At 40.9% G+C, this 26260-nt stretch overlaps 1 protein-coding gene across 2 annotated transcripts in view; it reads left to right on the top strand.

Moving 5' to 3' along the window:
• The window catches only part of ctnnd2a (catenin (cadherin-associated protein), delta 2a), a 232945-nt gene that overhangs the window by 118557 nt on the left and 88128 nt on the right, over window positions 1–26260 (top strand). For both annotated transcript variants that reach the window (XM_034212013.1, XM_034212012.1), the window contains exons 7-12: window positions 2221–2275; window positions 2776–2977; window positions 3234–3348; window positions 4214–4346; window positions 7671–7844; window positions 18381–18678. In XM_034212013.1, coding sequence (XP_034067904.1) covers window positions 2221–2275; window positions 2776–2977; window positions 3234–3348; window positions 4214–4346; window positions 7671–7844; window positions 18381–18678 — 977 coding nt within the window. The remainder of the gene's footprint in view (window positions 1–2220; window positions 2276–2775; window positions 2978–3233; window positions 3349–4213; window positions 4347–7670; window positions 7845–18380; window positions 18679–26260) is intronic.

Here is a 26260-nt window from a genome sequence, read left to right as displayed (position 1 = left end):
ATCTTCATTTATTAATGCTATGACAGCAGCACGAGTGTAGTCGTTAACGAATATGGAATAACTATTGGTAAAACCAGGTTTTCCTATATGTACAGGAAAGATAAAAAGTAGTTAATGGAGTTTCTGGAGAAATGTTGGTGGGATGATTAGTTGACGAAAAGTTGCAAATATGGCATACGGCTGGATTTACTGATGGAAAATGATGTAAGCTGCACTCTGTTGCTGCATAGCAGGGAGATGAAAGCATTGTTTGATAAATGGCTAGGACCTAAAGGCATTGTTTGCTTAACTTTGTTTAAAGGGGCAGCTGAAAGAGTGCACACACAGGGAATAATAGCTTACTAACAACGAAGGATACTGTGAACATCTCTGCCTCGTTACAGCTCATTCTATTTTCTTCACATCCAAAATGTGACACGCAGAGCTGGAACACATAGTACTGGAAAAACTGAGGTTGTTAATTATTGGATATCCGAGTGCATGACCACATATGTTGACATTTTCAAAAATGCTGCCGGTTTGTTTACCATCCAGGGTTAGTTTAAGAGTAAAACTACAGCCCACCCTTTGTGAAGCGGGACAAGTTACAGCTTCAATCAGGATTTACTTCCTGTGTGTTGAGATCAGGGTGGAGCAGTAACTCAAGGTTGAATCCTATTCTGTAAACTGAGTCAAGAATTTGTAAGACGATATATAGAAGCTACCGTACATCCGACATTTCTTACCTATTTGTCATTTCACCAATTTCCCATTCCTTCACTCCTTATCTGTGTCTGCCTGTGTATGCTACTCTGTCTGTGTGCCTCCATAAACTGTGTGTCAGATTTTTTGAGAGAGACTGCTAATCCTCTCAGCCAGAGATAAATCAGTTTTCATGACCCCTCTGCAAACAAAGCAGTGCTGCAACCAAAGGCTTGTTGTCTTCGCCCGACATGCTTTGGCTCATCACAAAGCAGGGAAATATAACCAGGAACTGCCATTCAGAACCGAATGGGAGATGGTGTGTCTGTGTGTGTTGCTATATTTATCCAGGGAAGGTGTAGCAGACATGCTTTTTCATTTTGTCTGCACTACAGTAAAGATGCCAGTATTCACACCTGGAAAGTGTTCAAATGCAGCTTTTTAACATAACACCGGATTTTTATTGTGTGTGTGTATTGGCATGTTCTGTGACACCCGTTTATTGGATGATAATATGTTTGTTGTCTTTTATATTTTTGAATTGTGTGCTGTTTAAATGTGTTCAAATGTTTGTGTCCGTCCATTTAATTCCAATTTACAGGTATTATAATGTCAAACACTCAAGTAGTTGAGATTGATATTTGTTTGTGACAGCCTCTCCTGATATGTCAGCAAATCAAATTGTGTGTATCTTTTAAGGTTTTAGTATCAATGTCTCTGACTGTCGTAGATTAACTTCTGTATATGCAGTGATGACGGTGCTTCAAGGTGACTCAGCGTGTGCATAATGTGGCCTTGTACAACTGCAGCCAGTCAGTCCAGTAGTAATATGTTTGAATCCCCTTTAAAGCTATATGAGGCTAAGTGGAGCACCAGCATTATGCTTTAAAACATTGTCTCTGGAGATTTGGTAGAATATATTATGATCGACCATAATGTGATGTGTGTTAGAGAGGCCTCAAGCCCAACCTCAAGCTTTGCCTCACACTGAATCATGTCTTTTGTCTGTTTACAAATTAATTGCACATTGTAGTCAAAGCATAATTGGATTTTGTATTTGATTTAACATCATATGGCTTTGTCTTCCTCTTTTGGCTTTTTCCGTAATATAATATATCCAAATATTGAAGTTTACAGATGGCCGTTAAAGGATGTTGAGACATGAATACACTATGGAATAGACAATTGACTGTGTAATCATTCCCTTAACTTTGAGTAGGTGGTGCGACAAGGCTTTATGAGAAATTATTTCAGCCAGCCAAACTCCTAGGGCTTCTCTGAGTCTGTTTGAATCGCCCTCTTTTCTGTGGGGATTTCATTACCAGCTGCTCTAGGTTCATTCAGTGCTCATCAAAGGCTTCACTGTACTCATTGTGCATTCAAGTTTTCGATGGCCACTACTCTTTATTCTTTTTATCTAATGTTTCTAACTCTGTCTCTCCCCCATTTCAACTTCTCCCTCCTCACTCTATTCATCCCTTCTTCCCTGTCATGGCTCCTCTTCCCTCACTTGCTCTCTGTTCCCCCACATCCCCTCAGGTGACATCTAGTCGTGCAGCCCAGCATCAACAATCACAGAGTGGGGCAGGGTCAGGTAAGAACTCACCTCCTTCTCTTCCCCATTCATCTCGGTCTTTGTCCATGGAGATGCATTTTATTTACAATAAATGAATCTGACTTTGCAACAACATTGTGGATACACAGACATGGCATGTTGAGATACTGATGTTGAGATGAGATGTTGAGACAGACATACTGCACAGGCCAATGAAATGAAAAAGATGTGCTACTAGCAGAATGCTGAGTATGTTTGTATGACTACAAAGTCCCCCACTGCTCTTTGATCTAAGGTGTTCTGGTACTAAGTACTCTTATAAATCACCATTGGCTCGAACATGGTGTTTTTTATTAGAAAATCAATGAATAGCTCTAAGTTCAATAACAAAGCAACAGGTTTGGATTGGGCAGACTATTTCTCCCGGTTACTAGGTGATATCATTTCAAGAATATACTAAGACTCACTGATGTCTGCCTAACAATGTTCTTACTCATTCTTCTGCTTTTCACTAAATATTTCCTTTCTCTGCTGTCCAGGTATCTATTACTCCAGCTCCACCTTACCCACCCAGCGTGTCAGCTCCCCTCTGTCTGCAGGAGGAGGCTCAGGCTCCCCAGGTAAACTCCAACGCCTGGGATCCTCCTCTGAAACCCCGGGGTACTCTACCACTCAACGCCTGCCCTCCTCCTCCTCCCCCAGCAAACCGTCTCCTGGTACTCGCCTGGCCAAGTCATACAGGTACAGATCCACAGTGACCGTGACATTGATTATGAAGGTGTTTTAAGGTGATTGCTGTATTTAACACATCAGTCTAATGTATAGGTTTTTCAGACCAACACATTAAGGAGAATAAATGATCTTTGGACTGTCTTTTAGCAAACAGTACATATAAAATACTTACATACAAACATATAACTGTTGTGTGAAATGGAATGAATCATTTGAAGTCATTATTGTTCATGAAATTATGCTGCTTTGCACATTTGTCTTCCAGCACTACAGTTGCTGTGACAACAGCGGGAGGGGGCGGGTCTCCCCTAAGGGTCGCATCTCCACCCAACTCTACATCTGGGGGAGGGGCCAGCTCATCATCGTCCCCTCTCCATCAGGTACAGAAAAGCATTTGGTGTTACCAGAATATAAAAACAACTCCTTTAATGTGCAGAATGAACCCAACCTGCATTGCAAATGCTACTGGTTATAAAACCTGTCAGTTAAATATTATCCTGATCTGGTTTGATAATTATATAATGATACTGTGTACAGTTTTAACATAATACTATTACATGCAGCAACAACAGTACATATGTTATTTTTCAAAGTACAGTATATACAGTGCAAATGCCCATTATTGATATTCAGGAACAGAGCTGTAATTGACAGTTGTAAAATGTATCTAGGTATGATATTGTGTTGTCATAATATTGATTGATGCTGGGCGGCTAGGTGTCAGAGAGTTTATTATAGTCTTGTCCACTTTAGAAGATCTTTAATCATGACAAAGTATGGCGTAGCTCCAGAGCAATTACAGATTGAATCATACATTCAGAAAAAATCGATACCAGTCAATTTTAGTTCTTCAATGCGGTTATCTTTCCAAACAGCACCTTATCTGAACCCTGGTTTCTGAGGCACATTTTTAGGATTTACTTGTCACACTACAATAATGAAAAGTTTTTTTTCTGCGTGAGTTTCTCCAGCGTATATTACATTCTTAAGGCTAAGTGATTTCGACATGGTTTACACATAGTGTCAATTTTTGTTTAAAAGCCAAAGTAAATATATTTCCAAGACACAATGACAGGTACAATGTCTTTCTATCTAAAGTACATGGCTCAAAACAAGTCAGCCATGTCAGCTGTTACATATTCGACTGCTAACATATAGTAATTAAACAAGAGGTAATTTCATCAGGGTATAACTGATGTAATTTACAATATTTTAAAGACAAAACAACAACTCTTGTCCCTGCAGATGAGTTCAGGCATAGGGAGCTATGCCACTTTGTCTCCCAAACGCCTGGCAGCTCACCACGCTTCTGACCAGTACAAGATCAACCACGAGCTCTACGCTACAGCGACTCTGCAGAGGCCTGGCAGTCTGGCAGGTGGGCGTTCACACACTCTCATGCACGTACACATTAAACCCACCGCGGGAATTTAGTAACCTTACTGTGTGTCGTCCTGATTATGCTGGTAAACCAACTGCACTGCGAGCAGTAAAGGGATGTTAGAAAATCTCTCAAAATGCTAATATGTTTTTAAGCATTTGTGTCTGTTTATCTAGCTTGTTGAATCAATGCATCTCACAAAAAAGAGACAAAAAAAGTTCTGCATTTAAGTCTTTTGAATTATCCAATATTTCAATAAGCACATCAGTGTGTAGTTAGTGAGTCTTGTAGTTAGTGCCTTAGAGTTATTTACTCGGAATAGAGATGTCACAGCTTTTTGTTGCCATTATAAAGAACAACTTCAAAAGGAATGAAAAAGCTCATCAGTGGTTTCATTTGTGAGCTGTGTATATATTCAGATTATAATTTTGTTGCAGAATAAGAGATATTGACTGTGTCTCGGAGATGACTGTTACTTTTATTTACTCACATATATTACATGCCAAATTGGTGTCTCTGTTACAGCATCCTGTGCAAAAGGCTGACCTTTTTTCTAAAACAAATTTAAATAATCTTTTCATTTATGAACTTTTTGGCAAGATTCATATGAATTAATCGAGTTGTGGTTGATCAGGACAGTTTAAATTCAACTTGTCAATCCTAGAAATGCAAGATTTATCTTGAAATTGTGACTTTTGGTACCCTACAGAAATTGTACCAGCGGAGAGTTATTTGTGGAAACTATCAGTCAGAGGTTTGCTTCCCTCGGTGGACAACATCCACCTGGAAAAAGCACAGTAGAGTTTTTTTGAGTGGCCTGTTTCGAGGGGTACTTACCTGCTCCATAACACCTACTCTACAGTGAAGTTAAGCTGTGGAAAACTGAAATTGCCTTAAATAAAAAATGTTTTCCATCTAGTTGCTTTCTGCTTGGAGGTCCTGAGTCCCATTTTACATTTTGCCAAAGTGAAACTATGGCATTATACGAGGAAAATATTACAATAACAGATATAACTCGCTTTCCTGGTAGAATTGCAGGAGGTACGGTACATGGTTACATATCAAAGAATAATCATTTGATATCTTACTTTGTACTGTAGGCGTGATGCTTAGTTTGCTCTCTTGTTAACCACACACATAAAACAGAGGCATCAAGGGACCACAGTTGGTTTTTACATTTTGTTATTTTTTTTTATATTTGCTGAATGAAGCATCATGGGAGGGTCTCTATTTTCCTCTTTCTGCGTCACTCTTTCTTTTCCTCTTTAAATGCTCTCTCCCTTTGAAAGAAGAAGGTCAGTACTTTCACAAGTGTGCCCTTGTGAGTCAAACAAATAAATGAATAAAGAAATCAAACCGACTCCCCTAGACTTCAAAGAGGAAAGGGATGAGGGAAGAGAGAGGGCTGGGATGAGTCATGCCGTTAATGGGTGTGTCCATGAGTCTAATTAGCACTCCTTCATGCATATTCTGACCATCTCCGTCTCTTTGCTGCTTCTTTATCCTCCCGCTGTTTGTCTCTATATTCACCTCATTTCAGTGGAGCATGTTGTAGCATCCAGCATGTCATCCATTTGTCATTCTCCATTCATTTCAAGTCTTTTGACCTCTTCTGTCTCTTTATCTTACTCCCTCATTCTGACTCTTTCTGCAACATTGTAAATTAGGGCTGTGCGATTATGGCAAAAATCATAATCACGATTATGTTGGTCAATAATTGATATCACGATTATTAAATACGATTATCCATTAACTTTGAAAACATCCATTTATTGAACTTTAAAACAAATAGAAATAATAATTTCAACAGTATGTTTTTAACTGCTGATTACCCTGAACGTATAATTCAACTGAAAAACCAATACAAAAATAAATTATACATTTATATTAAATATCAAAATAATGTATACCAATAAACAAGATCAACAAATATTTTGGAGCGCACTACCACAAGATACTAAACATATATAAATATGATAAATACAAATAAATTAGATCAAATATGTTCACAACCTAGCAAAGCAAAATAATTGTTTTTTTTCAATTATGTTGTTTTCGTACTTGTGGCAGGCCAACATCGTAATTGCGATTAAAATACGATTAATTGCACAGCCCTATTGTAAATCGCCTCTCTACCCATGATAATATGAGACAAACTGCTGCTTCACACTCTAGCTCATCCCCAAAGGTGCTGCACCAACATACCTCTTAGGTTGTTCAGTAAAAATGTTTTAGGATATTCTTCTTTAAAATACTATCTTTAACTTGTCTGCTTTGTTGAGCAGTTATGATCCTAAACTGCAACAAAAACTACAGCATAGCCTCACGCACTGAGATGCTCAGTCCCTCGCATGCATCGATTTCTGATATGATCTGAAGGGTTGTAGGGTTTTGACTTTGTTAAGTTGACAGTGGATTCACGCTGAGGTCTGAATCCCAGTATTGAAGCACAGCACTCTGAAAAATGCTCTGCACACCACTTGCCAAGCATTGAGAGTTAATGCGATAAGACGTTAACTCCACAGGACCATCTCTTCTACTCTCAGTCTCTCATTGCTGTGCATATATGGCTTTGTATATATGAGTATGTCAACTTCTTTTAATTCCATCTCCTGACATGCCAAGCCCTGCTGACTTTTCTTCCCATTCCCCCAGTCTTCTGCTTTTCTACTCCTTCCTAATTTTATTTTATCTCTGTGTTTTCAGAGGGAGGCTTTACTTTGCTGTGTAATGAACAAATGCCTGCTGTCAACGTCTTCTTTGCCCTGTGTCTTTGGGATTCCTGCCAAACACAGAACAAGAGGGGGGGGACTACAACTCATTATTTTATAGCTGACGACCAGCAATGTGTTCTGCGGAGATTTAAAAAATGAATTACAGAGGCATCCCTCTCTCTGACGCTCTTTTTTTCTCTGTCTCTCTGTATATGCCTATTTGTCATGTGCTCTTATGTAATCTTTCTTTATTATTCTGTCATTCCTTCTCTACTTAGTTTCTCACTCTGGTGCCTTTCTAACCACTTGCCCCACACACCCTTATCTGTCTACCATATAAATCAGCAAAGAGAAATGTACAGGGTGAAAATGGACATGTCAGAAATCCGAGTCACATAGTTTTACTTTTTGAGTCAAGTGAAATGAAAACAGCAACACATCTTCCTTCCCTCTATTCATTTCCTTTATTGTCCTGACCTCCTGAACATCCATCAGCTCGACTCCTCTATTCTGCCCTTCCTTCTCTCCCATACCTTAAGTTATCCTCCCTCTTTCATCCTCTCCTCATCTGACCTTCATCTTTTTTCTCCCTCTTCCTTTTCTCCAGGCTCTCGTGGATCCTACAGTAGTCAGCACAGTCAGGAGCCCCTTCGGCCCCTGGGGTCCCCAGAGCACCATATAGATCCCATCTATGAAGAGCGTGTCTACCACAACAAGGGCCCTATGAGGAGCCTTAGCCAGGGCCAGGGGCCGGACGCAGGCCCCTACCGCAACAACACCGGTAAGGCCTTCCCTGCAAATGTAAACTTCATTATGAACATTGCATAACGTTGTATAGCTGACACAGCCTTCTCCTCATGTTAGTTGATTTTCACTTACTCGATGTAAAGAATGCACGATACACTGTAAATGCAACAATGACTTGAATGTTACAGCCTTTTCCTGTATGGTTAAAGCTCATACTTCATGCTGTGAGGTAAATCACACACATTTCAAACAACCCAGGTGGAGAAAAACATATTGGATGTAAAAAAAATACAAGGCATTTATAAAAGGCCATCAACACTTTTGTTCTGTTATTTTAATCCAGTTAAGAAAGAAGCACGGTTGGGCACATTTTCTATCAAAGTCACACAGTCAGACACACTTATTCTTACCCACACCCTCCGTAACTCCATTGTTGCCAGCAATGTATTTTTAATAGGGCCTCATTGAGCTTATCACAATGTGGGTTTAGGTACGCCATGTTAATCCCATTACCGTATCTTACCCACATGAAAACACCCAAGTCGGTCACGGCACGTTCACAGCTCCCTGGATGTCATTAACCAGCCTACTCTTAATAGCTATCATTAGCATTTGAGTTAGAATCGTAGCATTAAATACGCCTCTTTAGACCAGCGTCTGAGTTGATCAGTTCGACTCACTTGAAAGCAGCTGGAGTTTGCATTTAAGCACTGAGTGTAGCCTTTGAAGCACACTTCAGAGTTAGAGGGGTCATTGGTTTGCTTTTTATTCGTGTGGGATATTGCTTTGATTACGGTTGGTTCCTGGACAGTGCATAGTACAAATAGAATTGTCCTTGCAAGCAGGAAGTAATCAAACAATTGCTCTTCAGAAGTGTACAGAGAGGATCCACTGTTATCTATAATTTACTGTGCCTTGTATTTGTAGTTTAAAAATGGGTATAAGAAGCCTCACAAAGGAAGTTTGCTCTGCAGCTACAAAAATCAATAGACTGTGGATTAGACCGTGTTCATTTAATTGCTACGTCTGAGGTTTACAATACGCTTCTACTACGATACAGTATTTTAATAGATTGTCTGGTATTCGTAGTGCTAAACCCTCCATCAGAGTATTGAAGCCTGAGCCTTTTTTCACCTCATTATTTCAGCCTACTGTGTTTAGTCCATGTAACTACAGCGGTAAATCAACACCCCGAAATGAACCCCGCCCTGAAGTCACTGGACCGTTGAATCGAAGCTTGGCCTTAGCGCAGCATGTTTTAAAAGTCATGTTAATAGTCAGTGCAGTGACTAGGCGGTTGTCTAATAAGGATTCATAATGCAGAGAGTGATAGCACATAGTGAACTGATAAGGGCTGTGCTGACATAGTAAGCGGTAAGTCATTAATTATGTCACAGCGCCTTTTCTTGGCAATGGCAGGCTCCCATTATTGGTTCATTAAGCTGGCATGGATCAACGTAATTAATGCTATAAGTCATTCCTGCACGGCGAAGAGATTGGAGACGTTTGTGTGCATATTTCATTTCAAAATGTGCAAAGCTGTATTCAGTGGTTCTATGTACAATCCACAGTGTCAGGCTAATTCAAGGCCAATTTAAACAAGGCACTTACAGTCAAATGAAGCTCGCAGTATTCAATGAGAGCGTGGGCCACCACATTACTGGACACTTAACTACAAAGAGGAGCTGCATGATACAACAAAAGCAATTCAAGTGACTTTAATTGTACACACACTGGTTTTAATTGTGGCTGTTTGCTCCCCAAATAGAGGCTAGAGGTAGTGAGCCAACAGGACACATTGGTGCTTCTGATGTACTATACATCTTGGGAACTTTGGATTTGTGTCTGCTCTCAACATTTTCTTGTAGAAACACTAACACACCTGTCGTCTTAGGAAGTCTGCAGGTATTTTCTTTTAGCGCAGTCGACACAGTTTGACAACACACTTTACCTTTCAGTCAGGTCCAGTTTCAGACACCGTCAATAAATTACCCAGTTTGTCTGCTCACTTTCCATTCATCCCTAGTCCACACAGCCCGGGTCTCTGTTATGTTCACTGTTGGGCTGAGTGTTGGATTAATAGCAATGTCACCGCAGCTAAATGCAACTGAGGAAAATGTAAAAATAAGTCTGTGCTAAACATCTGCTCCTGTATGACTGTGTGTGTCTCTGGCCAAACCACTCTCACATGCACACAGTTATTCTTACTGACTGCTGGCTCACCCTCTTCATCCTCTTTTCCTATCGACCAAGCACACACACACATCCTCGCACCGCACATTATTATTGTGCAAGTATGAGTGTGTATCTGTGTGTTTTTGCACTATGCACGTGTGTAGGCAGTGTTTCATTCTTGGATTAAACCAGGCCAGCGCCCCAGAGGACTGCAGGTTAATGTGGCCTATTTCAAGCGATTATTCCTGCGTCGTCACAGCATACACATGAATGCTGCTAGATAGAAGAGGCACGTCAGTATCGAAGCCTCAGGATGGTTTACAAACGGGTTTATCTCCAAAAAGATCTCTTGTATTTAAAAGAAAAATCAGACTACAGTTAAAGGTGTGGTAGGTAAGTTTGAGAAACCGGCTCGAGATACACTTTTTGTTATATTCCATGGAATGCTCTTAACATCCCGATAGCAATGAATATCTTAAGTGCTTTGACAAAAAATCCATAAAAAAATGTCATCTCTTCCATCTGTGCACAAACTTATCTCGTGCCCTCATTGGTCATGTGCGCGTTCGTGTGCGTTGGAGGAGGGGCTCTGTGAGGAAGTGGCAGATTTTTTCCGGTTGTGTATTTTCAAATTCTAGCACACTCGAGCTGGTTTCTCCAAAATGACCTACCCCACCTTTAATCACTTTGCTTTCATATCATTAACCTCTCCTTATTATTGTTTCCTTTCTTTGAAATGTATTTGTACCTTTTTATTTATTTTTATTTTCTCTCCTTTATTTGAACTATAAAAGTCTAATATTTCAGAGTGCAACCTTTCCTTCTATCACGCCTTCCTTTCCTCTTCTTCCATGCTCTTTCCTCAGACATTGCCCCCTTGTTTTCCCCTCCGCTCTCTATTCTGTTTACCCTGCCTCCTTGTTTCATGAAAGCTATCTGTGCCTGTATTAATGACTCCGACCACTGGGAGCAACATCAGCTCTGAATGGATGTGGCACTTTTTCTCTTTAATAGGTTATTATCAGACCTGCACGTAGCTCAGGTGGTGACAGTCAGGATGGGTAGATTCAATGCCACGGCTATTTGTTAGATGCATCTAGTAGCCGGGTTGAGTTATCGCTGTTGATAAGGGGTGTTATGCAGTTTAACATTGCTCCCTCCAGTATCTTTTAAAGAGGCGGACACAAATTCTTCTAACATAATTTATTGCTAAGCCATTAAAGTCTAAGTCACTAAAAAGAAGGTTATATCTCAGCCATTAATCAAACCAGATAACCAAACGATGAAGTGCAGGGTAGAAAAAATTAGATTATGCATTTTGTCTCGTATTATATATGCAATTTACATTTACAGATTAATTGGTCAGTCCTTTAGTTTTGTTCCAAGTGTTTATACCTTATCACCTGCCAACCAGGCAGCCCCATGGACAGCCCTTTATTCTGCAGCCACTCGAAAAGCTTTGCAAATAAAGAGGCTCATCTTGGACATTTTCGCTTGAAGTCGCAGCTCCTTAGCACTGGTCCCTTTCGCCAGCATGAGTGTGCTCACATACAGCACATGTGCACAGTAAAAGGGAGAGAAAGAAACACGACGATGGCTTTGCATCAAACCATTAAACCAATCTCCTTCCCCCTTGAAATCTGCTGTGTTCCTTCTGTAATGAAATCTGACATCCTAATGAGGGGGACAGAACAGAGAGAGTGATGGAGATGAGAGAGAGAAAACAAGCCCAAGAGAGGAGGGTAAAGACGAAGAGGATGGAGTCACCGCGTTTTATTCTGGCCAGGAGGCAGGAGAAGTTCAGGGCACCTCTTAAGCAGGGAAAGTGACAGATCCTTGAAATGAAAGAAGAAGAAAAAAGGCTCCCTTTCACCCTGCAAATGTCCACCGGCGTCCAAATGTGCCTTATAATACTAATTATAGTCTCTTGGTCTGTATGTATGTGTGTGCATTTACAGTATGCAGATGTAGTTGATATACATATAAAGTTTTGAACATGGTGAGTAACTTTTTTAATATACTGTATACAGGGTGTCCGCGGGGTCTTAAAAAGTATTAAACGGCATTTTCCAAGGTATTACATTGTGTAGCTTGTTTTCAATAAGTATATAAATGGTCCAAAGAGGTTGCATTCTACAGTCTGCCTGAATGTAATCATGGCGTAGGTGTGTAGTGTGATTCTGTGTAGTTTATTTATGGCATCCCGTTGGATTGGACGTCATCTGAACAGGACATCGCACGCTCACTGCTTGATAGCGCGCGAAGGCCCGTTTTACGCCGGTTGTTAAACAACATCGTTATAGGGAAATGCAAGTTTGCGTCCAAATGGTTGGAAGATAAGGAGGAAGGACAATCACTGTGTGTCGCCAATGTAACCGGTTAAAACTCGAAGTGCCGATGAGGTCTTAAAATGTATGGAAAGGGTCTTAAAAAAGGTCTTAAAAGGTATTACATTTGACTTCAGGATTCCTGCATATACCCTGATATAGCAAAATACACAATGGCAGACATATATAGTACAAATGCATACATATGAATAATAATAATAATATTGTACTCTATGGCAGTATTCAATATAAAGTCATTGTGGTCATTTCTACAAACAAGTTTGTGTGACTTTTAGAAATACAATAGTTTGTAATGATCATTGGAGTGCATAGTGGAAATGATGGCAGAATGAGTAGGAACAGACCAGTCTCAGTAGACCTGAATCAATTAGACCCTGATTAAACCTTAGTCTGGAAGCTGAAGCACTGCAGCATTGTCAGACCTTTTGGCAGAAGCCTCTCCCCAGTCGCTGTAATGTGTCGCTCACCAGGCTCTGTTTGTCGCCAGGTGAGATTAGGTTTGTTTGGCCAGGATCAATTTCAGCTTGGCCCCTGATCCTGCTGATCTTTTAATGAACTTGCTTTCCTTTTAAACACCAACAAAAAGGCAAAGAACTAAACAAAAGGGGACTTAGGTGATTTTCTCACCTCAGATCGTTTTCTAATAGAAAAACGTAATTGTTACACACACCATTAATATAGTACCATTAACTCAGCGCACATCAAGTACAAGTTGAGTCCACGTGACTTATAGCAAGGCTTAAACTTGTACAGTATTTACAGTGAGTTTTGCTGAAGCCTCAGAAAGCTTTAATTACCAGCTCAAAGCATCTGACTTACTCAACACATCAGCAGAAAATAGTTCCCTTGTGAAAACACATGGCACTTCTTAAATGTAGGTTTATGTGGGCATCCTCTCCCAGACACACACGCTAGTGACCATAACTATTTATCACACAGCAAACTGGTACACAAAGCACGCACAGAAACGTGCACATATTCCATTTGTGTCCCATGCTATCTCAGTTAACATGATTAGCATATTCTCGTTTTATCAGCAGTAATGAATTCATAACTGAAGAAATAAACATTCATTTGTTTTTGTCCTCAGAGATCACACAGATCAAATTGAACTCGGCACAAAAGCAACATTGACTGTTTCATCAGATGAAACGAAACATTCAAAGCTGCTGTTTGAAACATGTTTTATTCATTAATTGATTTACAGGTTATTGTTTATAACATTGCTTATTTCCTCTGGTGCTTTGTCTCTCTATTGTTTCTTATCGCACCATAAATGCATATTATTAACATTGGCCTCACAAAGGTTGGTATCTTTAATATCAAAGTTCCTGTTACGCTCCTTTTGCATAAACCCTTTCACCGTCACTACATTACTCTGACTGAATCGACCATTTTCAGACCCACTTATCTTAGATTCAAGGTTGTGAGAGAGAGGTGTTCATCAATATCTATATTACAAAACACAATGTATAATACAGTATATAAATGTATTATATATTATGTTTTATTTACAGATAGTAATAAGGCAGCCTACTTGCCGCCCCTCACTAAAATATATATATATATTTTATAAGAATTTCAATGCATGCATTGTAATTGGCTGAATGGCTTCTATAAATGGAGTGGCCTTCAGTTGGAAAGGAACAAACTCCTTTTTTCATGACTTTCTCAATTGTCCTTCCCCAGCAGGAACATTTAGCAGCAGCCACTGGCCTGCAGCACCTGCTGTGTCTAAGTGGCTAGCTCCGAGAAAGACATGGCACCTTGACTCATAGGGACAAGTGTCCTACAGCTCCCACGCTGTAAAACGCTCACACTTGATACTTCAAGTGCAAAGGAGGGCATGTGTGTGCATGTTTGTGTGCGTGTGTGTTTTCCAGTGCATCCAGCACAGGAACATCAAGAGCTGTGTGTTGGCCAGGAGGCTCTCCCAGGGATAAACAGAAGGAGAAACTAATCCCTACTCACCTCCACATTCAAGCAGCGTGTGTTTTGTGTGTGTGAGTTTGTGCATTTTTGCTTCAGCCGTGGCTGCTATAGACAGGTTCTGTATGCATGCTGTTGTTTGACCTTAAAGTATTATAAAAAAAACGTGTTACAGGCATGCACGTTCAGCCCTTGTCAATCACTTGCATATTTAGGAATCCATGTTTGTGTGCTTGTGTGTGTCCATGCCACTGTGTGTATGTGAGAGGGATAGAGACTGTACTGGGGGGTTTTGTGTAATCGTGCTGAGCGCTGAAGCGTGTCGAGAGAAAGGACATGTCCTCAGTTCTGATCACATAGTCTACGACAACCACAATAGAGGGGGAGAGATAGAGAGACAGAAGGTGGTTAGAAGAAAGAGGGAGGAAAACATGAAATGAATGGATGACGGAGAGAGGATGACAGGCGAAAGAATACCGAACTTTGAAAGGGGAATTTTTCAGAGGAGATGAGTGAGAAAAAAAGATGGATGCAGTTAAAGACAGAGCAGGACACATCTAGAGGCTGGGAGAAAGAGGAGAAAAGGGCAAGAGTGATAGAGAAAAACAGAGTGACATAGACGGAGTAGGATGGAAAGAAATGGAGGCAGAGATAAAATAATCAGGACATGGGAAGCTTGGTGGATTGGTTTGATCCCCCTCTACTTCCCCCCCATGTCTATCTTTTTCTTTCTTTAATTTCCTCCATCTTTTGTAAATTAAACGAGTGCTCCCTCGGCTCGGAGAAAAAGTGGGTACTGTTTTCAGCTAGCCGGCCCCTCAGCTGACTGGCTAATTGCAGAGGTATCACTGTATCAAATGACTAATAGAGTTTCCCTGCCCGTTTCGCTAATCTGCCAGCCGGAGCACAGCCGCGATGTGTTTACTCTACGCAGAGGCAAGGGAATACAAAGACACACCCGCCCTTTCATTTCCTCTCCAACACAATTTCACGCCACTAGAGCATTAGGTGAGAGGTGTTAGTGGAGCGTGCATGCGTGTGTCTGTTTGTACGCACATTTCACGATATGTTAATCTATCTTGAAACGGCACCAGTAACTTTCCCTGGTGCTGGTCTTTTCAAATCAAAACAAACTCGTATACACATTTGGCTTACTTGTCTATTTTTAAACCATAACACACAACCTTAAAATGACATGATTTACTTTAAAATCTACATTTAGTATATTTAGAATCGTTATCTTTTATCCAAACTGACTAAATATCTTGAAGACTTGTAAAATAAATGCTGTTACTCCAAAAGTCTTAAACCCCAACAGGATCTCAAAAGGACAGGAGTAAAAGAATACACACTCAAACACATCGGAAATACACGACACACACACATAAACAGGCACCCGCACACTGACTTTTGCCAGGCAATAATGGCCCAAAGGTCAAGTCATCAGTCAGAACACACCATTACCAGAGCCAATGATAAATGCAGCAGCACTCCATTTACTTAAGGGAGGAGGAGAAGAAAGGGAGAGCCGACAGCAAGATTGAGCGAAGAAGAAAACCTAATGCGTAAAGAGGCGTGGGGAAGCTGCATACAAAGTAAGAGAATGTGGAAACAAAGGAACGGGCTTAAACAGTAATTTGGCAGGACATCTTAGGGAGCTTTCTCTGCCGCTGTTCCCTACCATCTCTCTATCATTCTTTCTTTCCATTCCTCTTTCCTTTTCAGCTCACCCGAGGACATCCCTACTCACAGCACGGGCTATGAAAATAATTAGACAGGCCCTTTTTTTTTATGTTTTCCTCCTCTCTTCTTTTCACTATGCTCCCAGCCCTTATTTGGCTCTGAGGGTTTGTCTCATTTGGATGTCAAGTGTCTCTGTGACACTGACACTGGTGCTGTTAGCCCAAAGGCCCGGCTACTAATGAGACGTTCTAAAGGACCGACACACTACACACACCATTCAATGAGTACAGAATAGACTGGGATTTGCTTCTGATGGGAGTAACTCTGCTTCATTACCCTCCTATACCCTCTGTTCTACACAGCTGTACTGTCGCTAACTCCACCGCCTGTTGTTTCCTCTCTCTTCTCTGGGTCTGTTTTAAACTGCAGCTCCATCATTCAACTCTCAGTCATTTCTCTCTCTTTTTCCCAGGCTCTCTTACTGTTTCTCTGTCCCTGCCTTATTCATTGGTTCTTTGTCAAATATGGGGCATCAGTAGAATAGCTCCAACAGCCTTGACCCTCATGGGCATTGCATGGCAAAGTCTGAAAGTTAAAATGTTCACTGTCTGGCTGTGCAAAGGATTATTATTATTAACCCAATGTTCACATCAGAACATAAAAATATGCCATCCGAAAGGTTTGTTGTGCCTCTGGTGGGCCGACTGTCAGAGTTTACCAGAGTGTGGTGGAAAAAAAGAGCTCTGAAACATGACTGATGTGTTCAATCTGCCTTAGGTAGATAATAGGTAGGGCAGATCAGTGTGTGTGTGTGTGTGTGTGTGTGTGTGTGTGTGTGTGTGTGTGTGTGTATGTGTGTGTGTGTGTGTGTGTGTGTGTGTGTGTGTGTGTGTGTGTGTGTGTGTGTGTGTGTGTGTGTGTTGTGTGTGTGTGTGTGTGTGTGTGTGTGTGTGTGTTCGTGTGTAAAAGCTTAAGAGTGATAACAGGGGTGTGAAGGTCAAGTAAATGCCACCGCTCAAGACATCGCTAAAGAGCAGCTTTGTTGTTCACATAACAATGAGACACTCAACCTCAGCACACACACACTCGCATTCACAAGACCTCCTTTCTTTTTGTGTTTGTGTGAGGGGGGTTACATGATGTGTGTGATAGGTGTACATTTAAAAGTGCGTGCCTTGTAGTGGTTTGCATTCAGTTTTAAAGGCTAGTTTTCGTCTGAAGATGAACTCTTTGGCCTGTGTCAGATTGGCCCCGTCAAACACGCCACGTATTGATTTCAAGGATTTATCACACACTCCCTGAAGAACACATGTATGGTGTTTTGCATGTGTGTAGGTGTTTATTTCTGTGTACACATACCTTAGTTCTAATGAACAATTATATGGACCCCCCCCCTACACACACGCACAAGCTGTCTGTCATAGTGTTTTTACAGCCAGAGAAATGAGGCCCCCAGACTCACATTAACACCCTGATGTATGAGCGATCTGCTGCTCCTACATGACAGCAGGTGACAGCTCCTGTCCCCCTGCAAGCTCCACATCCCACAAGCAAATCCCCTTTCAATTCCCATCTCACTCCAAAGAGCGATAGCTTGATGTTTTTACTTATTTTATTATTTTATGGATTTCTTTAGTCCTTATTATTCCACCAGGCAGATGTGCAGCAGTCCTCTAGCTACCCACAAATAGACTTAACATTTTCCATTGTATGTGAATGGCAGGCTAATGAGTCTGACAAAGTGTTGACAAACCCTCAGTGGAAATAGTTTTAACTACATACTCAGTTATAATGTTGACTTTCTCAAATGTTTTCACACATAATTCTTAGTACTTTATCTATTCAGATTGTTGTAACATTTGAAGAAGCACTCAATATAATGATTCTGAACTTTAACTAACAAAACTTGTTTCTCTTTCTCTCTTCGTCTTTCCGTCTGTTGAACATTGGTCCCGGGCATGTGGCCAATATTTATCCATCCATATGGATACGCTTGTCTCTTCCCAAAAACCTGTTTATCTCTCCTCTCCTCTGCTCTCCTCTCCTCTCCTCTCCTCTCCTCTCCTCTCCTCTCCTCTCCTCTCCTCTCCTCTCCTCTCCTCTCCTCTCCTCTCCTCTCCTCTCCTCCCCTTCACCTCTCTCCTCTCCTCTCCTCTCCTCTCCTCTCCTCTCCTCTCCTCTCCTCTCCTCTCCTCTCCTCTCCTCTCCTCTCCTCTCCTCTCTCCCCTTACCTCCTCTCTCCTCTCCTCTCCTCTCCTCTCCTCTCCCCTTCACCTCTCTCCTCTCCTCTCCTCTCCTCTTCTCCTCACCTTTCATTTTGTCATCCCCTCCTCTTCTCTTATCCTCCTGTCTTCTCCTTTGCCCTCCAGACCTTACCCAACGTGCCTATGACCAGGTCCTAAGTTATGTCCTCTGTCCCTACTTTCCCACCTTAGCTCCATCCTCCCCTGGTGTCGACTCCGCCCCTTTGCAGCGCACAGCAAGTCACAGCGCAGGGACAGGAAACTACAGCCGTGGCGGGAACAACAGCTATGCCACGGTGGGACCAGGCTACACCTCAAGCGTTGTTGGAGACATGTACGGCTCGGACCCCTATGTGGCGGACCCCTACCGCACCCTGCAGTACTGCCCCTCGGTGGTGGATTCACCCTACAGCAAGTCAGGACCCGCCCTGCCGCCTGAAGGCAGCCTGCAGCGCTCACCATCCATTGACTCCATTCAGAAAGATCCAAGGTAGGAGGAAGCGGTGTGTGTTTGGTGAGTGTGTGCATGACTGTGTGTGTGTGTGTGTGTGAGTGGGGTTTACAAAGTGTGCAAGATCATGGAGCATATGATGCTCTTTGGAACGAGAAGCAAAACTCCTTTTTGGGGGTTTCTCATAAATGTGTTGAATACATTGCACACACACACACACACACACACACACACAAACACACACACACACACTGATAGACATACACAGATCAATATCCCTGTCACAGTTATAGTACATTTATATTGCCACAACATTTACAGTAGGGATCGTGTAGACTAATGTTTCTCTAGTATTGATATCTGTATGTCAATATTGAGCAGACATAACAATAACTTTAGTGAAAGCCAATACAGCTCAAATATTAACCCCTCACAACGGCACAGTTTATTTTGAAGCTCTCTCAGATTCAAACCGCACAGCGTTACAACCATCCAAGAGGCTGCATTGAAGATGATAGGCACATGTTGTTTCAGGTATCAGTGTGAGGATGAAATACAATCCAGCATGGCTGCTTTGACCAATGGATTCATAAGTTTGGAAGCTTTTCTTGATACCAGAACACTGCAGAGCGATTTATTACATCATGAGGAAGGATTTCACAACTCTCAAAAGTTCATGGTTGTTGTCAACAGCAATCATTTTATCTGCGGTCTGGACAATTGTGAGGTGAACAGCAGAAATACCATGTTTACCTTACAGAGCAATGTACCAGGACTGTGTACTTAATTCAATTGTATTGGCCAACTTATTGTGTTTGTGGGTGATGTCACATTGCATTGCGACAAAAGTTGAGCTGCAGTCACCGCACTGTTATAAATCAGGGTGCTGCAGTATGTTTTCCACACAGCACACATGTTCATCATAACGCAGGCGTATTCCCATCTGGACTAGCGTCTCTGCGCGTTAGTTTTATTCAACCCAGAAGAAGCGTTCCTCCACTCACACGCCGGTTGCTTAAGAAGCTCCATTTCCCCTGCCTTTGTGTCCTGCTGTGTGTAAAAGAGTCCTACTGGGCTGTGATCACTTCCATCGTCAAGTCTACACAATTAAACAAAGCCCACTCTCCTTGCTTTATTTATATATATTTCACAGGACTCTTGATGAATAATTCCTTTAATTAAGGAGTGAGAGGGACTTAGACGTGCGTGGATGAAGTCTTAGCAGCAGCTGTCAGTCACAGGAGAGGGAAACAAAAGAGAGAGAGAATGGGTGAGAAAGACAGTGAGAGAGATGAAGGAGAGAATAGGAGAAATAGGTGGGAGAGAATTATTTAAAACAATGGCATAGAAAGGGAGCGTGACTGAATGACATGCAGACAGTCAGAGGAACATACAATCCTCCTCGAGATTCTGCAATGTTGTGAAGTTTCTGATAAAGAGGTTGTAATGGTTTATTATTAATATGATCTGATTGACTGGCTCAAGTCGTTCTTCATGATTAACAAAAACACAATTTCTCTCTTACGTTCCCACTAAGTGAAATAATAATTGATAGGTTTGATGTAATCTTCCAAGTGAGACAGAACTCCCAACATTTATTTTTATCATTTTTTGTTTATTCCTGTGTAAAGTAAACCGTGGTATTGACTCATTGAATGCATTCGAAGACGCTTTGTAAAAGTAAAACTTCCTTTCTCATTTTCATATTCACTCCTAGTTTGTGAAGCCTTAGTTGTTTGCACTGTGTTGTTTGTGAACTCAGAAAACTCTTCCTGAGTTCAGCAAGAGGCAAAGCAGTAGTGTGTATATATGTTGTGTTTTATGAAAGGTGTTTCCATACCTTGTCTACAAAGGCAGAAGAGTCGCACAACAACAACAACACAAACAGTTGCAACAGTAGGTACAAACATGTTGATGGAAGAGAAGCCGTTGAGAGAAAAATAAAGAAGAATTTGAAGCCATTTGAAGCTCATTAAGGCAAACTCCTGCACAATTATTCATGTGTTTATTTATGAGATCATATTCAGTTTCATACATTAGGTATTTGAAAACATTTAAACGTGTGTTGCACTCTATACGTTTTACTGAGATGCTACATCTCTATTTTCCTATTGCACATAACTTCTGTGCAAAAAAGGTCCACTACTCTGTGGAGAGTAAACTAGCTGTAGTGCGATTTACAATAGAACAAAAGAGCCATTATAGGCTATATTTCGAATTGATTTGTTAACTTTAATAACTGAATCTCTGCAGCCAATATATGTGGTCTGATGAAGTAGGAGTAGCTTGCAAACAGACACACAGAAACTATTACAGAATCTTTACTCTACTAGCTAGAAAGCGTGTATTATTGGTTCACTGGAGTGATTAACACATTTGCAAATATGCACAAGTACACATAAGAGGTCATTCTGTTTCCTTTGTTGCTTTGAGCTTTACACTGTAAGTGTACATATAATACAAATATGTTTTGATTTGATTTAAAAGTACACATCCTTTCAAATCAAATCAAGTTTTATTTATATAGCACATTTATAAACGATTTTTGGTCGAGCCAAAGTGCTGTACATATAATAAAAATAGCCTACAGTAGAGACACTTTACAGCAAATACAACAGCACAGATTGTTCAGAATATCAGTATGAGAAAAACAACACCCTCTGTCCTTAGATCCTCTGTCCTTAGACCCTCTGTCCTTAGACCCTCACATCGTACAAGGAAAAACTTCCAGAGAAAACCCACAGCTTAAAGGGAACATGGGAGAAACCTCAGGGAGAGCAACAGAGGAGGGATCCCTCTCCCAGGACGGACAGACGTTATTTAAAACTATAAAAACAGTCTTTTTAATCAACCACTATTTAGAAAATGTTACCATTTTGTCCACAATTCCCACATGTCAAAACATATTTGTGTTGAATGTCCCTTGCAGAGTTCAATAAAACCTTTTTTTTTATTCCTCAAAGTTTTTAATCTCTATTTTATAATCCAGACTTTACCAGCTGGAGCCTTGTGGAGTGAAACTTCTTTAGACTCAGCGTGTGGTTTACTGTAATTAATTAAGGTCAGCCATCAAATCCACACCATGTAGAACCACAGGTAGCCAAAGCGCATACAAACTGAGAAGACATGTACAAATGAAGGGATTTTCCTAGCAACCAAAAACTGTATCACTAGTAGTATAGTATAACTAGAAAGGGACCATTTGCATATACCTAAAACAACACCTTTTTCTCAGGCTAAAGGACATCATGTGTATTTGAACAAACATAAATGTATGTATCAATATATAAAAATATTGTCTCTATTAATCATTGAAGTTATGTTGTACATTTTTATTTGCCAATAGGTTAAATGGCCTAGCTGAGCTTACATGAAGTGCTAAATGAGTTAGCAGCAATTAGACACAAGAAACACTCTGTGAGAGGGCAGAGGTTATGTGTGTGTGTGTGTGTGTGTGTGTGTGTGTGTGTGTGTGTGTGTGTGTGTGTGTGTGTGTGTGTGTGTGTGTGTGTGTGTGTGTGTGTGTGTGTGTGTGTGTGTGTGTGTGTGTGTGTGTGTGTGTGTGTGTGTGTGTGTGTGTGTGTGTGTGTGTGTATGCGTGCGTGCATGGCCAGTAACACAGTGAGGGGCCACTACAGTTGCAGAAGAGTGAGCGTGATAGAGCAGAGGTGAGGACAGCAACACAAAGAGAAAACTCAATAACTGCTAATGGATGGGGGGAGGAGAGGAGGGGTGAGGAGAGGAGGGGTGAGGAGAGGAGGGGTGAGGAGAGGAGGGGGTAGGGGAGAAAAGAGGCACATGAAGAGAAGATGGTGGGAAATAAGGGGGATTTAGGAGGAAGAAATGGAGGATGGCAGATAGAAAAAGATAGATGGGGTCGAGTAAATGGAAGAAAGCAGAAGTGAAGAAGAGGCAGAGCATAATGTAGATAAGTGCCTGTCATTACTTTGTGTGTTTTCCTTTAACCTCTCTCTGTGAAAAGAGATTCTCACCCCCACTGAGTTTCCCTCTTAAAATGAAATCTTGAAAACAAGCACAGACCTACGGAAACAAAACAAGTAGGGAGGGTGAGAAGGGAAAGCCAAAACCAATAATGAAGGCAAAGCAAATGGAACAAATAAAGGGGGATTGGGAGAATCTTAAGTGAGGGAAGAAAGCACAGAGAGACATTTGTTTGGGGAATAAGGGAGACGTACCTTGAGGGATGGAAGAAAGAAACGAGTGAACGATGCAAGACATGGTAGAGGTTTGTTAGTGAGGATGAGAGGGAGATAGATAAACATTAGTAGCTCAGGGAGAATGGGAGTGAGGGACCAGGGAGGTTGGGGCTTCCAGCACCAACAAGAACTCAGCGTTGTAGAAATAAGAAGTGACGTAAAGTGTGTGGGAGGGTGCTTGGCTTATCTCATCAAACACTCAATCACTGAAACACAGACACATCACTTCAAGATAAGACGAATCAAACTCCTCATTTACATCATTTACACACAACCAAAAGCGATAAAGGTTGCAATGTTTTTGCTGTTTGATGTAAAAATCATGTTGCCATGATTAAATGAAGATTATTTCCAGTTAACATCTTGCGTTCATGTGATATATTCATACTGAAAAACACAATACAAAAACTAAGAGAGCATTGAGTCCTGGCAAGTAAGAGAACAACTAATGATTGTGATGAATGTTCTATGTCTGAATCTCTTTGGCCTCTTTTTGTTCATGTCCTAAGAAGAGGTGGAAAGAAGGTCTAATTTTTCTAAATGTCTCTTTAGTTCCTTGTTGTAATACTAAATTCAATTCAGAAAAAAAACCAACAAGTTTTTGACCTGTCACTCCCATAAACACAGGAGAGGGGCTTCTGTACATTTCAAGTAAACCACAGTCTTGAATCAAAGGGTTAAAGCTTTATGGCTGCAACAATGGATGTAAAACATGTTATAGGTCAAATAAATACCCCCTGTGCACCCATTATGTGCGAGAGGCAATAGAGCTGCTGACATGAAATTGCTATTTACAGTGCCTTGATATGATGTGATGTGGTGTGACACGTCATTGTCACCGCTCGCTATTTACTGACAGTGTTTGTTGGCTCGCAGCCCAAACACATCGTTCTATTTATGGAGCATCTGCAATGGTCAGGTGTGTGTGTGTGTGTGTGTGTGTGTGTGTGTGTGTGTGTGTGTGTGTGTGTGTGTGTGTGTGTGTGTGTGTGTGTGTGTGTGTGTGTGTGTGTGTGTGTGTGTGTGTGTGTTGTGTGTGTGTGTCCAAGGGTGTGTCAAAGACAGGGCTGTGGAGACTGTGTGTGTGTGTTTGTTGGTGGCTGTCCATGCATGTGTGTGTGCTTGGCATTCATATGAAGCATGTCCGTGTCGAACAATGACATGTCATTGTGTGTGTGTGTGTGTGTGTGTGTGTGTGTGTGTGTGTGTGTGTGTGTGTGTGTGTGTGTGTGTGTGTGTGTGTGTGTGTGTGTGTGTGTGTGTGTGTCTAAAAAACAGAGAGAGATAGAGTTGTTATTCAGCTGTAGTTGTCATGTCAGTTGGGCTTTATTCTTTACTTGTATTTATGTACATATGTGTGTCAGAGAGAAACATAGTTCTTGTATTCCCTTATGCAGCCATTGTCTGTGTGTACAATGCATTGCCTTGTGTTTTGGATACATATGGTTTATGTATGACTCAGCAGATGGGATAGCTACTTTAGATGGAAATTGAGGCACCAGCAGCGTACTTGTGTGAAAGGTGTTGGTTATATTCAGACAGGTGAAAGTAAGGCCCACTCACATCAACACCAAGTGCCCAGTTTACTACACAATTCACTTGAGGATTTATATTGAGTGAACTGGAAACAGATAATGTTTCTTTGGCATGTACTTTGAGTATTTCTCTGCTGTGATATGTACACAGCTGTTGCACTAAGACAAGTCCAACATTCAGAATTGAATGTTTCGTGTTTCTGATGGGCAGTACTTAACTGTTTGTTGGTTTGTTTGTTTGTTTGCCTTGAATTGAATATCCCATCATTCAGGGTAAATGATCTACTAGGGCTGTACCCGAATATTCGACTATTCGAATATTCGTTCGTTGGCCAACTATTCGGGTTTTAATTTCATTATTCGGATATTCGTTTTTTTTTGTTTGTTTTTTTTTCCCCTAAATGTATGCTATCAATAAAGGCGAATTGCCATATTCTTATACTATATTTATACTTTTGAATTGCACTGTTAAAATGCGGAAATATATACAATCTCAGCCTGTGCTCCTGACATCGCATTCACTCACAGTCACGAACGCAAACGGCACGCTTCACCTCGTTTCACACACCTGAACACAAAATGCCGAAGACTTCAGCTGTGTGGGACCATTTTAAATTGGACGACGGTAAGAAGAAGGCAGTGTGCCAAATATGCGACAAGAAACTGGCTGCTGTAAGTACTAGCCTAGCTTAGCTTAGCTGTTGTGAAGTTGCCATGATGAAGCTGCTTTATCCGCCGTTTAAACAGTAAAGTTACACATGATAAAATCGTGCACTTGCTTTGCTTGGAAAATAGTTGCAAGCAAGCAACCGAATTGTTTTTTTATATTAGTTTTTCAATTTTATCCGAATAGTGAAAACAATAGGAGCAATGTGGGAACATCTGGGGCTAAGGCAATTATTGGCATACAGTTCGTTCATTTATTTTTCGTTCTTCATTTATTTAAATACTGTCTACTGTATCGGTAACAAGTATTACACTGTTAGGCCTACTGTTACGGCTATGTTATTAAAAGTATTGTTGTTATAACAGAAATATGTATTTTGTATCTTCAGGTTATAAAACGTTATTGACGGAATTTGGAACCAGATTTGGTCCCCGGGCGCTGCACTGCGGCTGGGTTAAATCCAGAGGACACATTTAGTTTAAATGTATGCGAGTACTGAAACAATAAATAAATATAAATCGTAATAGTATGCTCTTTCTGCGCTTCTGCTTAACAGCGTGTTGTCAGGTGTCTCGGAGCGTGTTATGACATTTTTTTGAGAAAAAAAAAAAATCTCTCCGCACCGAATATTCGAATATTCACTGCTGATTACTACCGAATATCCGGAGCCCGAAAAATGGTATTCGGGACAGCCCTAGTATACAGTAGTATGAAACTACATGTCAGATTTAACTACTTTTATGCGTCATCAAATCAGCACAATAAAGACTCGCCAGAAGAAGAAAAACATAATTAAATACATTTATAAAAAATGTAATATATTGGGATAGTTATGGCTTTTTATATTCTCAGCACCCATGTGTCAGGGGTTAAAACTGATAATTAGTGCGCTAAATACAGGCACAACATGTAAATACATGAATGTAGCCTTTGTATAGCTAATATTGGCACATTCTGACTACTGGATTTTTGGGGAAATGAATGGGACATGCAGGAGGAGCAAAAGTGACATTTAGAAATGAAACACAGCCATGGTATGGAATGCATGTTTACTTTTTGCAGTGTCAGCTTGAAAGTAATACAAAAAGAGAAAGGGAGAGAGGCTTGCGATTCTTCTGCACCATGGACAGAGACACAAAGCCTTTTTTCAGTTTGAAAGTTTCAGCACCATGGAGAGAGACAGAGTGAGAAAATGCTGCTGC

This window comes from Gymnodraco acuticeps, unplaced genomic scaffold, assembly GCF_902827175.1.
Source record: "Gymnodraco acuticeps unplaced genomic scaffold, fGymAcu1.1, whole genome shotgun sequence".
NCBI classification, from domain to species: domain Eukaryota; kingdom Metazoa; phylum Chordata; class Actinopteri; order Perciformes; family Bathydraconidae; genus Gymnodraco; species Gymnodraco acuticeps.
Note: the sequence above shows the minus strand (reverse complement) of the source record. Positions and strands in the feature narration are given on the sequence as shown.